This window comes from Semicossyphus pulcher, unplaced genomic scaffold (genome assembly GCF_022749685.1).
Source record: "Semicossyphus pulcher isolate SPU_LCO1_2020_fin unplaced genomic scaffold, fSemPul1.0.p SCAF_13, whole genome shotgun sequence".
Taxonomy (NCBI): Eukaryota; Metazoa; Chordata; class Actinopteri; order Labriformes; family Labridae; genus Semicossyphus; species Semicossyphus pulcher.
In genome coordinates, this window is record NW_027211637.1 from 16142377 (window position 1) to 16157418 (window position 15042).

The 15042-nt window shown below is 43.3% G+C and overlaps 2 protein-coding genes across 2 annotated transcripts; one reads left to right on the forward strand and one right to left on the reverse strand.

The window, feature by feature from the left end:
* Positions 1-1169: 1169 nt before the first annotated feature.
* Positions 1170-4203, reverse strand: ribc1 (RIB43A domain with coiled-coils 1). Its single transcript, XM_069661021.1, has 7 exons — positions 4005-4203; positions 3618-3835; positions 3409-3523; positions 2990-3108; positions 2167-2403; positions 1389-1555; positions 1170-1251 (listed from the first exon to the last, which is right to left on the reverse strand). Exons 1-7 carry the CDS (start codon positions 4201-4203, stop codon positions 1170-1172), a joined length of 1137 nt encoding a protein of 378 aa, XP_069517122.1.
* Positions 4204-4794: 591 nt separating this feature from the next.
* Positions 4795-14791, forward strand: smc1a (structural maintenance of chromosomes 1A). The gene is made up of 26 exons (XM_069659917.1): positions 4795-5171; positions 5694-5882; positions 6350-6462; positions 6851-7054; positions 7382-7620; positions 7713-7971; positions 8249-8389; positions 8478-8560; positions 8659-8758; positions 9160-9267; positions 9369-9554; positions 9900-10079; positions 10163-10309; positions 10431-10568; positions 10660-10776; positions 10865-10971; positions 11056-11197; positions 11301-11446; positions 11540-11693; positions 11780-11887; positions 11996-12152; positions 12264-12418; positions 12599-12750; positions 12841-12910; positions 13011-13121; positions 13998-14791. The coding sequence occupies exons 1-26, from the start codon at positions 5063-5065 to the stop codon at positions 14076-14078; spliced, it is 3696 nt and encodes a 1231-aa protein (XP_069516018.1). The 5' UTR covers positions 4795-5062; the 3' UTR covers positions 14079-14791.
* The last annotated feature ends 251 nt before the right edge of the window (positions 14792-15042 follow it).

Here is a 15042-nt window from a genome sequence, read left to right on the forward strand (position 1 = left end):
GGAAAAAATTCACATTGTCCTGTAGATGTTTGCAAACATTTCAAAATAATAAAAAAAAATGTGCATTAGTGTCATTTAGTGATAGTTGTAGTTACATTACAGTGAAAGCTAAGATTACCTTCATGCCAGTAACCATCTAACAATGCATTGCAGCGCAGTGAATATCTGTGGAGTCTTTGTCTGATGCAGTTATGAGAGACAGGGATGCAGCGAGACAGTTTGTGCATACCAAAGGGAGTATCTTTATGCAAGGTAGCTGCCTCAGTTCTCCCTGTTCAAATAAAAGCTTGACACTGGCCAAACAACACCTGACAGTCCCTGAGATAAAGTGTTGGGATGTCTAAACAGGCGAGTGGCACTGAAGGAGGTGTGAGTATGCTCCCTGTCGTTTGTTATTCAGACACACTCAGGATAAATAAAGCTTTTAAAAAAATCTATTTTCATACCGGAGTGATGAATGACACAAAGTATGCCAATATTCTGACTTGACTATCTGCTGCTAAACATCTGTGTTTGTCAGTGTTGGGGGGGCAAATGTTAGCTTTGAATGAGGAATGAGTGTACACACACAGATACTCACTCGGCTGCCACTCACTCTTTGCTTTTCATGTGTCGAGGGGAAAGCTGGCCTTTGCTTTTACACCATTGTTTCCCCCCGTTTTTATAGTTAAAAGGTAAAATCCTATTAAAAAGTGGTTTGATTAGAGAGGCTTCTTCAGAAATCAAACACGTAGATTTTCAACAACAATGCCCGAGCGGGAGGGGAGAAAACAGGCGAGGAAGGAGGGGAGGGGAGTGTGTGTCACTGCTGGGATGTAGCTGTGCGTATTTGTGGAGTGTGGGGTGCACAATTAGCACGAGGGGACTGATGGTATCTACATGTATCACGAGTGGACGACAGGTGTTGTACCACACATTGGGCAAATATAACTGTAACTGCATTATGAATCTACACCTGTAACTTGATTTATGACTGAAAAATAAAGAAGGATGAACAATCTGTATTAAAAAACTGCTCCTTTTTTCAGTTGCTAAAATCAATCCAAGTATTTGTCACCTAAAAATAAGCAGCAGGTATTGATTAAGCAGGATTGAATTCACACTGAGTGTGAAACTAGCGATCGATAGATTTTATTAGCACATTGTCACAAGCCTGTGTGAGGTGAGTGTCAGCGGGAGCTGGTATTGAATTGATAGAAGTAGTCCTTGGTGGGTTTGTTGGTGTACAGCGTCTTGTTCAGGTGCTCCTGACTGGGAAACACAGACACATAAACAGACACATGATGAGTAAATGTTCCCAAAATGCTTGTTAAAACCTGAATTCTAAATTACAGCATGTGACCCAAAACACATCTTTCAGAGCGTATGTACATGTACGCAGTGCTCACCGTGCCTGCTGCTCCCTGGCCAGCTGCATGTTGTCGAGGTCTGTCTGAATCCTCCTCTCTCTCCTCAGCTCTGCTGCTCTCCTCGCCTCCTCCTCCGCTTCTCTCGAGAGCTTCAGGAGCTGCCGTTCCCAGGCTGTATTCTGAGCCTTCTCTGCATCACGTTGTCTCTGAAGACGACAGGACATAAAGGTCTAAATGCTAAACTTAAGTGGAACTCTTATAAATGGATACCAGGTCTATTTTTTTTTTTTGTAGAGCTGCTCAAATAAAGGAGTAGTTGCCAACTTGGAGGTTAAGACCAGACCACAGGTTAATAAGACAATGCAGAAAAAGCATATCTCTGCAACATGTAATACTTTCAGATTTTCTTCTTTAGACATGTGCAACCCGTGAAGTAAGGTCTGTAAATATACAGACACATGAATGATAGATTAAAGGATATACATAAATAAATTAGTGGGAAAAGTCAATGAATTCAGATCGATACAGGGCAGCAAGGGTCACTGAATGGTGTGTTGGTTATTGGACATTTTAGACCAGAATGTAACACAGGGATTATGTTTTGGAAGAATAGCTCCAGGAGAAATGAAGAGACTTTATTCCAAGGTGCACCGCAGCATGATTTAGTTTGTAACCCATCATCAGTTTAGTTGTAAGGCAAGTAAAAGGTTTACGAACCACAATTTTGAAGGAATTTGGAGCTTGGAGCCAAGTCAGATATTTTTTAATCAATAATCACTCATTGTGCGCTAAATGTACAAAAGAGTGTTTCCAGTACCTGTCTCTCCAGACGCTGTCCCTCTCTCTCCCTGTGGATGGCGCTCAGCTGCTCAGGTCTCATCCCCTTCCACTTGTCTACCAGAACACGCATCGGCCTCCCTCCTCCCGCCTCCATCTCCGCTGCCTCTGCACACTCTGTCATCATGTCTGATGTCAGTGTGTGCCACACCTCAGCCAGATTCTCCCTTTCCTCCCTCCTGTGCCGCTCCTTCAGGTTCTCCGCCCGCTCTGCAGCCTGTGGGGAACGAGATATGATGAGGCCCTATACCACTGATCCAGGGACAGCTGATTGGTCATTCCCTTGATGGTTAGAGTAGCAGGAGTTTCATAAATCCAACCTCTAATATGTGGTTACTTCCAACATGGAGCGAGCTGTATGCTGATTGTCCTCCTGAGAGATCTACTCAGTCATGTGTGTTTGCTTGTGCATTGTGCATGTGAGTGGTTATTAGAGAAACCACATAATTGTCATGAATACGCCATGACCTGAAGGATTTATAATGATGCCTCCCTATGGAGGGTTCAGTGCATTCAGGCAAACGAGGAGGGGGAGCTAAATGGGGGCTTTTAAAAACAGACAAGGCCCACGCATACATCAAAGCAGTTTAACCATCCATGTTGTTTGGTACCTGATAATATGATGGTCGCCTTCCTGCAGCAAGTGTGTGTACGCATCACTTAACATTTTCAATTAGCATTTTAATTTCAAAAATCCACCTGAGAACACCGTGTCAGAGCTTAAAACCCCTCTGGAGTTTGCTTTGAGCATCCACATCAGCAGGTGGTGTGCGCGTGTGCATGTGTGTGCACATGTACTGTACCAGAGCTTGATTGCAGTCATCGAGGGCAACGCGGGCAGCCTTCTTACACTCCTCCTCTTGTGAGAGTAGCTGAACCCCCCTAAGGTCCTGATACGCCAGCTCTTTGCTCACAAGCATCTCTGTGACACACACACAAGTTAGAAATCACCTCCTGTGTGTTTTTCACACCTGCATTAGCCGTTACACATTGTACAGAGGATTTCAGCGGCACATTCACACAATGGCTCACTGGGAAGAGCATCCATCAATGCCACCTGGCAGTAAGGGCTGTGCGTAGGAGTGTGTGATTGTTTGTGCAGGAAAGCATGAAGCAAGTGTGTGATTTACAGAGGCTATAGTGTACAGCATGTTCGCTCATCAGGGATTAAAGAGAGTGCATGTGTGTAACTGTGTGTGTGCTTGTATTTGTCTCTTCTCACCTCTGTGCTTGTCTCCCATTCGTCTTCTCTCATTCGCTTCCTTCTGTGCTCGCAGGTCTCTTTCTGCATTCTTCATTTGTTCTCTCCTCCTTTCCTCCTCTCCAACATCCTCGCCCTGTGCATGACACAAAGACACAACTGCAGCATGATATTTATATAACCTTTGACTGGATTCTGCTTCACTCATCTTTGATGCACACCAAACCTACCTGAAAGAGCTGCATGCTGGCAGGCCCCAGCTCAGCCTCAGGAATAGTGATCCTGAATGCCCCCTTCAGGCCACATTTGAGATCAGCTTCACGAGAGTCCTCAACACGCTGATGAGTGGCCCAATACTGGGTCAGGTCAGTGTTTAAAGCTGCTCGCTTCTCTCTTTCATTAACCTCTTGCTGCAGCAGGGCTTCATCATGATGCTCTCTCAGCTTATCTGTAATTTAGTGACAGTCAGTTGTGATTAGTTCTGTCAATAGTGGTGAAACATGATTTCAAAAATGGATAATGTGACAATCTTTTTCTATGGGAGTTATGCCCCTGGGTGAATGATAGTTGTGATTCAAGTGATGTAATCCCTGGCTCTCTTTATGCCCAAAGTTTACCATAAGCTTTGCCCCGTTGCACCTCCATGTTTTGCAGGTGTTTTTTCTCCTGGACCTGTTGGTTGAGAGCATCAGTGTCAAGGCCCATTACACGGAGCCGGGTGTTGAAGATCCGGGCCTTGCGGGCTGTTTCTGCAGACCTTCGCCTCCCCACAGCCTTTTCAATGGACTGGTCTACTGGCAAATCCAATTTGTACATTTTCTCACTTTCAAATGGCCCTGATTGGAGATGACAAAGCATTACAATACTGATTATTATGGCTGATATCAATGATTGAATGAAATGATTGTGTTACATGAACTACCACATCCGGTGGGGCATTCATCTTTGACCATATTACTATCAAGTTACTATCATGACCAAACAATATCACACCATAACCTTAAGTATTAGATGCAAGTTTTTTAATTCAGTTGTAAACAGACAGAAGTAGATCAGCACTTACCTCAGATCTTACAGACGTAGTATTGGGACTGAGACTGAGACAACTCGAATCCTGTTGTGTTTGGATGCCCTTGGTAACCATGGTAATATCTGCATATTTCGCATCACAGGTTGTGCTTTGTTTTACAATAACCACTACTACGTAAGGGGCACTTGTACACAAGTTTGAGTTTCTGTGAAATGCGCAATTTGTCGTGTAATATAGTTTGTTGTACGTTAGAGATGGGACAGAAGCCACAATCTGGGGGTCGTAAACGCAACTGAAAACTACTCTCTTCGGTCTCGCGATAAACCACGAGGTTTCCTCCCTCGCGCGCTCGAGGGTCTTCCTGTTGGATTGTAAAATGGCGCATTGTTGTCACAACTGCATCGCGTCTGTCTAAAATAGATTATGAAGCGGTTTAAATTAGTTAACTAAATATGCACTTCATAATGTGACTTATGCATAGGCCAGCAATAGATTGGACACAGAGGTTCATTCATTTGCGTGCATGCTTCGTCTTTGAGACAGCTTCTCGGGTATACAGTGGTTGTTAGCATTCGCTAGCTAACATTTTACTAGCTAACATTAACTGCAGCTCTTTTCCAGAACAGCGGCACAAATATTGCGAAAATGGGCTATTTGAAACTTATAGAGATCGAAAACTTCAAGTCCTATAAAGGAAGACAGATCATTGGACCTTTTCACAAGTTTACTGCAATCATCGGACCCAATGGATCTGGTATGTTATGATTGACAATAACTCGCGGCTAATGCAAACTGCTTGCTAGCATTGGCTAACGGTAAACAGTCCAGGAATGTCCCGCTGTCTTTTGACTTCACAACTTAGGTTATGCACATACTTTTTGTCTTAACTGTGTCCGACTAGCTTATAACAGCAGCTTTATCACCTATCTCACAATAGTACTGTCTATCGTTTTAATCTGTTTTTATTAATAAGTTAATTGTGTGTATGATTTAGGAATACAACTAGTGAAATGTTCTATGTGTGCATATCAATCAATAACCGGTAGTTGTGTACAACACGTTACATAACAATAACAACGTGTTAACGTGTTATATTATCAAACTTCTCTTGTAAACTTGAACACAGACAGGTTTTTGTCCAAGGTTCTTTCCAAATTCTTGTAAAGAGCCCAATGTTATATTACAGATAGTACATTTTATCTACTGCTCATTTAAGTTTGTGTATTGTGCTTTCATATGTGATATGCATTGGTTACTGAAAATGCTGTTGTTGTAGGAAAGTCCAACCTTATGGATGCCATCAGCTTCGTGTTGGCAGAGAAGACCAGTAACCTGCGTGTGAAGACTCTGAAGGATCTGATTCATGGAGCACCTGTAGGGAAGCCAGCTGCCAACAGAGCCTTTGTCAGCATGGTGTACCAGGAGGATAACGGAGAGGAGCGCTCCTTCACAAGGGTCATCATTGGTATGAACCACCATTAACAGTCCTGTTGGAATGTATGATTGAGTATCGTCACTGTTAATGAACTCTCTGCTTTCCAGTCGACCCAGTTAAAGGAATTTCATTAATTATAACACATCCCTACTTCTATACATCTGCACAACTAAGATTATTCAATATTTTTAACATTGTAAACGGGCCCACAATGTGCTCACTCTAATTTTGAATCCATCCTAAACTGCCTAGGTCTGTAATCAGCCTCTGTTAACTGCAGAACTTTCTATTGTTATTTTTATCAACCTACAGGCAAAAATTTTATTGTGCAAAAAAGAAGAACATTGTCACCCGTGGGAATGCATTTGATGTTTGTGTGTATGAATGAGAGGCACAATTGTAAACAAATAGCACCTAATAAATGAATGTAATTTACAGTTCTGTTGTATTGTATATGAACTTTGAACCCTTGCTTTTGCATTTTGCGTGTTTATTAGGTTCGTCCTCTGAGTACCGCATCAACAGCAAGGTGGTGAGCTTGCCTGAATACAGTGAAGAGCTGGAAAAACTTGGCATTCTGATCAAGGCTAGGAACTTCCTGGTGTTCCAGGTGAGACTGACATCTGAAAAAATGTTTTCTAGGACAAGTGTTATCTTTTGTGTTTTGTGACAGTGCTTCTGTACCTAAGAGACGAACGAGTCTTCTGTGCAGTGATCATAGCACAGTAATGTTAAGTGTTTTTTGTATCATGATTGAAGTTGCACACTGTGTTTGCATTTCTGTTATAAAATGATTGATAGCTTAAAAAAATGTTATGACCAACAGCCCTGCAAGTGTTCGCATTAATGTCGCCATACATCGTCTCTCGATATCACAGCTTTGAATGTGACTCAGACAAGCAGAGCAGTGGCCCAAAATATAAATGATCTGGTGTTGAATATAAATGGTGATGCCAGTTGCTGTCCTTGATTCTAATGCCTTGCTTCTCCTTCTCCAGGGAGCCGTGGAGTCGATTGCCATGAAGAACCCGAAGGAGCGTACGGCTCTGTTTGAGGAAATCTCCCGTTCTGGAGAGCTGGCCCAGGAGTACGACCGCAGGAAGAAGGAGATGGTGAAAGCCGAGGAGGACACGCAGTTCAACTACCATCGTAAGAAAAACATTGCTGCAGAGCGCAAAGAAGCAAAGCAAGAGAAAGAGGAGGTACGTGCTTGTTGTTCAGTCTAAATACAGTATCTCTGGAATAACGGTGGCTTGTATGTATTTGTTGGATTTTAAAATGAGAGGCTTCGTTTGCATAACTTTTGCAATGGGATAGGATGCTAGAGGATAAGATATACTTCTGATTGGTTTTGTTGTTTGATTTAATGGATTCGTCACATATTTTGCAATCTTTCCCAAGTTATATTTGTCAGTAACCCACTGTTGTTGTTGCCTATTTTGTCCATGACATTTTTAACCTCTGTGAAGCTTCCCTGGTTTAATAACAATCATCACACTCTCTATTTCCCTCTCCCATCATCTCTCCAGGCTGAGCGTTACCAGCGTCTGAAAGACGAAGTTGCCAGGGCCAGCGTTCAGCTGCAGCTTTTCAAACTGTACCACAATGAGACTGAGATCGAGAAGCTGAACAAAGAGCTGGGCCAGCGCAACAAGGAGATTGACAAGGACCGCAAAAAGATGGACCATGTGGAGGAGGAGCTGAAGGACAAGAAGAAGGAGCTGGGTAGGCTCATGAGGGAGCAGCAGACAATTGAGAAAGAAATCAAGTAAGTGACAATAAATGTATGGTCTCCTCAGGGCTGATTTTAATTCATAAATAATGCCATTTAAAAATCGAATCACTTGACTCTGTCCGCAGAGAGAAAGACTCTGAGTTGAACCAAAAGAGGCCGCAGTACATCAAGGCCAAAGAGAACACCTCGCACAAGATCAAGAAGCTCGAGGCGGCACGCAAATCATTGCAAAATGCTCAGAAGATGTACAAGAAACGCAAGGCGGACATGGATGAGCTGGATAAGGAGATGAGGGCCGTGGAGCTGGCCAAGCAAGAGTTTGAGGAGCGCATGGAGGAGGAGGCGCAGAGCCAGGGCCAGGACCTCACGCTGGAGGAAAACCAGGTCCGATAAGTTGTACACAATAAATCGCAAAGTATTTTAATTAAATGATTTATTTATAAAGGTGATAAAGCTAAAACAATTGCACTCCAAGGTTCATGTAAACAAAGGAGAGAGACATTATTCTTCAGGGAGTTTATACTTGAATGACTGTGTAGCGGTCAATACAAACGTTATATGCTTCTCATAATTTAATCAGTAACTGTAATTTTTTCGATTGATGAGATAAAAAAAAAAAAGATGACTTTACATGACGCACTGTTTTGTCTCCCCCCTTCAGGTGAAGCAGTACCATCGTCTGAAGGAGGAGGCCAGTAAACGTGCTGCCACTCTGGCACAGGAGCTGGAGAAGTTCAACCGCGACCAGAAGGCCGACCAGGACCGCCTCGACCTGGAGGAGAGGAAGAAAGTGGAGACAGAGGTAAATAAGATATTTGTGTCAGATGACCTGAGAACATTGATTTTAGACGATTTGAATGCATTCAGCTTTATGCTTTTCTCCTCTCCAGGCCAAAATCAAACAGAAGATCCGTGAAATCGAGGAAAACCAGAAGCGTATTGAGAAGTTAGAGGATTACATCACAACCAGCAGGTATGCTGCTTTTTTTGTACTTCCTGAACAGTGCTGTGTTATGATTGATTTGTAGATTGATCCACTACACTCATTCATTCACACTGGTTACCCCTCAGGCAGTCACTCGATGAGCAGAAACGCATGGAGGAGGAGCTGACGGAGGAGGTGGAGATGGCCAAGAGGAGAATTGATGAGATCAACATGGAGCTTAACCAGGTACTCAATGCAGACACTTGGAAAGAAAACCTGATTACTTGAAAAGGTGTCATCTTAGCTGACTGCTAATGATTTCTGAAGTGTTAGAGACCCTTTCACATAGACCTTAGCATCCTGTTTGCACATGTTAACCCGTCACAGTGTCTTTAAGCGAGACAGGAAGCTGCATGTTTAGCTAACGTTCGTCTTAAAAGTGAGCAGTAGGTTTTTTCTCTCTGTAAATCCATAGAAGTTTCTCACTGCAGACTTTTCTTTCAGATCAGACAAAAGTAAACATTTAACTAATAAAGTGAATCACAGCTGGGTGTGCCAGTGATCTATCTATATACGTGTTATAAAAGTAAAATGCCAGCTGTGAAAACGTCTGTAAGAAATCCCATTATTTTGGGCTTTGGCTGTAGGTGATGGAGCAGCTGGGAGACGCCAGAATCGACAGGCAGGAGAACAGTCGCCAGCAGCGCAAGGCTGAGATCATGGAGAGCATCAAAAGACTCTACCCCGGCTCTGTGGTACGTCGAATGTGACTCTATCTTTAATTTTCTTATGCTTGCAAAACTGCAGTTATTTATCTATTAAAAGGTTTGATTAAGGTGTCTTTCTTCTCCTCCAGTACGGCCGTCTGATCGACCTGTGCCAGCCCACTCAGAAGAAGTATCAGATCGCTGTGACCAAAGTGTTGGGCAAGAACATGGACGCCATCATCGTCGACTCGGAGAAGACTGGCCGAGACTGTATTCAATACATCAAGGAGCAGAGAGGAGAGCCGGAGACCTTCCTCCCTCTCGACTACCTGGAGGTTAATACAACATAATAATCGCTCTGCCGCAGTGTCTTTTAGAATATTCAGATATCAAAGTGTCTCATCTTAATGGAACTACAGATTGTTGAATAACATAGCAGCACGATTTATTTTTGCCTTAAAGCATCATTTATCACTCTGACACTGCTGATTTGCATCCACCTAATTAGTTTTAATTCATTTCAGAGCTTCTAATTGAATGTGGGCATTTTACTGGCAGCTATCTGAGGTTATTAATTTCTTGCAGGCACCAGCTTTCCTGCTGAAAATAACAGCTTATTAGACATTTTCTAAAGCTCCATTATAAAATACACAATAATCTTTTTTCTTATTTTATCAAAGGTGAAACCAACAGATGAGAAACTGAGAGAACTGCGAGGAGCCAAGCTAGTGATTGACGTGATTCGCTACGAGCCTCCACACATCAAGAAAGCCCTCCAGTACGCTTGTGGCAACGCTCTGGTCTGTGAGAACGTCGAGGATGCCCGGAGGATTGCTTTTGGGGGACCATACAGACACAAGGTGCCTGACTGAGTGTTACCCTATCAGTAAATGCAAACTTGTATATTCTTTAGTCTAACCTCTTCTTGTGCCCATCTGTGCAGACGGTAGCCCTGGACGGTACTCTGTTCCAGAAATCTGGAGTCATCTCTGGAGGCGCCAGCGACCTGAAGGCCAAGGCCAGGCGCTGGGACGAGAAGGCGGTGGACAAACTCAAAGAGAAGAAAGAAAAACTCACAGAAGAGCTCAAGGTAACTTGAATTATTAACACTCTGTTCAAAGTGGTTGCAATTCTTTTCATGTCTGTACTTTTGAACTATCGTGACTTGAAGTGAATTCACAACAATTTCCATCCAATCTTTTTCTTTGTAGGAGCAAATGAAGGCGAAGAGGAAGGAGGCGGAGCTGCGTCAGGTGCAGTCTCAGGCCCACGGTCTGCAGATGAGACTCAAGTACTCTCAGAGTGATCTGGAGCAGACAAAAACCCGCCACCTCTCCCTCAACATGCAGGTACAGCCTGCTGATCACAGCTCAGGGTCCTTCTCTTTGGTGTTGCTATAGTGACTGCTGCATTAAAACGTGCTTTATTTGCGTCGTGCAGGAGAAGTCTAAGCTAGAGAGTGAACTGGCAAACTTTGGCCCGCGCATCAACGACATCAAGAGGATCATCCAGTCCCGTGAGAGGGAGATCACCGACCTGCGAGACCGCATGAACCTGGTGAGGCTGACACACGGTGAAGTCTATTTTAAAGTCTATGAACATGTGGCATTGCAGTAACATCATTATAACTGTTTTTGTTTTCCAGGTGGAGGATGAGGTGTTTATTGAGTTCTGTAAGGAGATTGGAGTAAGGAACATCAGAGAGTTCGAGGAGGAGAAGGTGAAGAGGCAGAATGAGATCGCAAAGAAGCGGTGAGTTTATTCTCTCCACATTTTAAGGAATCTGCTGCAGGATCCCTGTCCTGGTTTAACCTGACGTGCATCATTTTACTTCAGCCTTGAGTTTGAGACTCAGAAGACCCGCCTGGGCATCCAGGTGGACTACGAGAAGAATCAGCTGAAGGAGGACCAGGAGAAAGTCATGATGTGGGAGCAGACCGTGAAGAAGGACGAGGCTGAAATAGAGCGACTCAAGAAGGTAAAAACAACAAGTGAACGATTCAATCTGGACTTATAATCTATGTTTGTCCTTTATTCAATTCTTACTCGTGTGTCTTGTTATCTTTCTTCCCTTTGTGCAGGAGGAGCACAGACACATGAAGATCATTGATGAGACGATGGCCCAACTGCAGGACCTGAAGAACCAGCACCTCACCAAGAAATCTGAAGTCAACGATAAGAACCATGACATGGAGGAGATCCGCAAGAAACTGGGTGGCGCCAACAAGTGAGTAGCTGCAAACACACACAAACTGAAGCATTCTTATGTCATGCTAATATACGCTGTTTGTGATACAAATGTTACTGTTGTATCTTCCAGGGAGTTGACTCAGCTCCAGAAGGAGGTAACCGCTATCGAGACCAAACTGGAGCAGAAGCGCAGCGACCGTCATAACCTGCTGCAAGCTTGCAAAATGCAGGACATCAGGTTGCCTCTTCGTTCAGGAACAATGGACGACATCAGCCAGGGAGAGGTGAGCACAAACAAGCTCACACAGGCTGTAACTTTTATCCTGATTAAAACTGTAAATAACATCCTCCTTTTGTCTCGCTGTACCAGGGGAGCTCTCAGAATGACGAGTCCAGCAGCCAGAGGACGTCCAGCACTGTCCTCGCTAAAGAGGCTCTCATAGAGATCGACTACAGCAACCTGTCTGAAGACCTTAAGGTAGCTACTCTACACAACACCAACGCCTTACAGTGAAGCTATGATGTTAAAGCTACACCTACATGACGTAGAATGAAATGTTTTAAATCCGTGTTTGCCTCGCTACAGGATGCCCTGTCAGAGGATGAGATCAAGGGGGAGACAAACACACTGCAGCAGCGTCTGAACGAGCAGCAGAGTATCCTACAGAGGATCAGCGCCCCCAACATGAAGGCCATGGAGAAGCTGGAAAGTGTCAGGGACAAGTTCCAGGAGACCAGTGACGGTGAGAGGGCTGCATAATAGTAGAGACTGGGATTGAATGAGAGAGAGAAAGGAAGTGATTTTTTTTAAAGCTCTTTATAATAACCTCTGTGTGTGTTTGTTTTTCTCTCAGAGTTTGAGGCTGCTCGTAAGAGAGCCAAGAAGGCAAAGCAAGCCTTTGAGCAGATCAAGAAGGAACGTTTTGATCGTTTCAATAACTGCTTTGAGTCTGTGGCCACCAACATCGATGAGATCTACAAGGCCCTCTCACGCAACAGCAGCGCCCAGGTATGCCCCGGTTGGTTTTTACAATGACCTACATACAATAAATGCCACAGAACAAATTGTGGTCAACTTGCTTTATGGCCAGTAACACACAAGTCCCATAGCATGCATTTCAACCCTTGATTAAGTGCATAATACATCCAAAATTAAACCTTTGATAATGAGCATGTCCCTCTTCTGTAGGCGTTCCTGGGCCCAGAAAACCCAGAGGAGCCGTATCTGGACGGCATCAACTATAACTGCGTGGCTCCAGGGAAGAGGTTCAGACCCATGGACAACTTGTCCGGAGGAGAGAAGACTGTCGCTGCCCTCGCTCTGCTCTTTGCCATTCACAGGTAAAACAGTGCAGAGTCTTAATATTTTTTTTTTTTGGTTAAAGTGAGTGTCTGTATGCGTTGCTCTAAATCTCTCCTACTTGTCTTTAGCTACAAACCCGCCCCGTTCTTTGTCCTTGATGAGATTGACGCCGCTCTGGACAACACTAACATTGGCAAGGTCAGTTGAGAAATGATTATTGAGCTTCATGAATGCTGCTTTTGATCTAAACACTGTGGTTTTCAAACTACAACTCATAATTTCCCTCTGTACCTTCAAGGTGGCCAATTACATCAAAGACCAGTCGGTGCTGAACTTCCAGGCCATCGTCATCTCTCTGAAGGAGGAGTTCTACACCAAGGCAGACTCACTGATCGGGGTTTATCCAGAGGTGGGGTTCTCATTCTTGTCAAGATAAAATACAGTGCAAAATGTTGCATAAAAGTCAGCCATTAAGCTTTCACAGTTGTATAATCCAGCATATCTGCAGGCCATGAAAAAGGCCCCAGATGTTACTTAAAGCCCTGGAAAAAGCCACTGTCAGTCAAAGCTGGTGTTCTCTGTAATCCATAGAAGCAATAATATTTGAAATTGGCGCCATAGCTGTGGAGAAAGTTGTACAACAACTCGTGGTTTCGCTCATTCCACATTCCTACAACACCCAGCGTGCATTGCGCCCCTCCCCCTGAAAGGAACGGCCCAGCGAGATACGCTGGAGTGAAATGCTACAGTTTTGCTGCAGGCAATGACTCAGAGCGGTACAGAATCCGAAATATGACAAGAATATACAGGTGGTCTGTCTAAAAAATCTTCAGGTCTGCAGTCTACATTTCAAACCTGACGATTTTGAACGAGACATGACATCAGAGGCGGGCGTCCTAGTGGCATTAGTTCCCCATAATAGAATGATAGAATGAGGTTGAAAATCGTCGAACTGGCCCTTTAAGATGTCCATACATTTTTTCAGGTTTAGGTCATGTTTGTTCATTAATTATTCTATTAGAAATTCCAATTGTAAGCATGAAAAATAATAACAAAACTGTGATTTTAATGACTAAAATGTACTCATGTAACTATATAAATAGTGCAGAATTCTGATATATTTTGAAACTAGATGGTTTATAATGACGACTCATTCAAACATGAAAACTTGCCTGATCCTACCAGAATCCAGCGAGAGCCTGTGACTGTTACATGAAAGCATTTTGGAAACATCTTCTGTTCATGATTTAACTTTAGACACATTGTTTCTCTCTTCCTCTCACAGCAAGGAGATTGTGTCATCAGCAAAGTGCTTACCTTTGACCTCTCTCAGTATCCTGATGCCAACCCAAATCCCAACGAGTAGGACGAGCACTCCCAACATCGACATGTTGGCAAGTTGGACTTTGATTCTTTAGTCACGGATCATGTATCATTAGGTCTCACGTGTTATTTCCTCTTGTTTTTATGTCCATGTACTTTTGTTTTGATATGCTAGAGTAGTGATTTAGTGAGGTTTTTTTTTTAGTTGTGGGGGGTTGTTCTTTATAGACGGCGACAACCAGGATGTATGTACATTTAAACAAGCCAGCCCTTTCAGGAGTGATTATAATAATCATTACAAATTAAGTGACATAGAGGGAATTCAACACTTTTTAACAGACTGTAGAATTTGTATCGCGCAGTAGAATGTGTCCGATTTACCTGAAACAACCTTTTGTTCTCAGCTTTTATACTGTTTATGGCTCCCTCTCCGTGGTGTGCTTTAAAGCCTGCGCCTGTCCTCTGTTGTGTGTACTAAAACATGTATTTGCATTATCATGTTCTCCTTTTTTTTTAAAAGCTTAATCAGGAAACTGTTGTTACAGTGTGGTGGATACATTCCTGTGTGTGATAGCTGAATATAAAAAGCTTTGTCCGTCATCAGTCAAAGGAAATGTGCTGAGGTTACACGGTCGTGTGCATAACGACTGTCTCTTTATATTCCTGAATCAGCTTTAGGTGAACTTAATGAGACTTTTCTGTCCGGTCGGTTTTATTGATTGCTTTGCTTCAATAAATAAAATTTGAATTATTTAAGCTCCTTTATTTGTTTACTTTTATGAGTGTTCAGGTGCTGTTTTACAGATTTGTGCATCTCACTTTCTTCTTTTTACTTTTATCTTTATTGCAGCGTGCATGTAGCTGCATTACTTTCCACTCCATAAGGGGGAGTCTGTGCTTCGCTAGGCAAGACTATTTATAGAGACTCTCTGTAGGGGGAGGCTCTCAGCTTTCACACTGTAACTTCTGCACATATGTGCTCATCAAGATACTGTCTGCACTCTCAT

What these genes read in the sequence shown, in the direction of transcription:
- ribc1 (XM_069661021.1), bottom strand. Translation starts at nt 4,203, where the DNA reads ATGTACAAATTGGATTTGCCAGTAGACCAGTCCATTGAAAAGGCTGTG. An exon ending in CCAGCATGCAGCTCTTTCAG is followed by an intron (nt 3,524 to 3,617) that starts GTAGGTTTGGTG and finishes TGTCATGCACAG; the next exon opens with GGCGAGGATGTTGGAGAGGA. An exon ending in ATGACTGCAATCAAGCTCTG is followed by an intron (nt 2,404 to 2,989) that starts GTACAGTACATG and finishes CGTTCCCCACAG; the next exon opens with GCTGCAGAGCGGGCGGAGAA.
- smc1a (XM_069659917.1), top strand. Translation starts at nt 5,063, where the DNA reads ATGGGCTATTTGAAACTTATAGAGATCGAAAACTTCAAGTCCTATAAA. An exon ending in TCAACATGGAGCTTAACCAG is followed by an intron (nt 8,759 to 9,159) that starts GTACTCAATGCA and finishes CTTTGGCTGTAG; the next exon opens with GTGATGGAGCAGCTGGGAGA. An exon ending in ACCTGTCTGAAGACCTTAAG is followed by an intron (nt 11,888 to 11,995) that starts GTAGCTACTCTA and finishes GCCTCGCTACAG; the next exon opens with GATGCCCTGTCAGAGGATGA.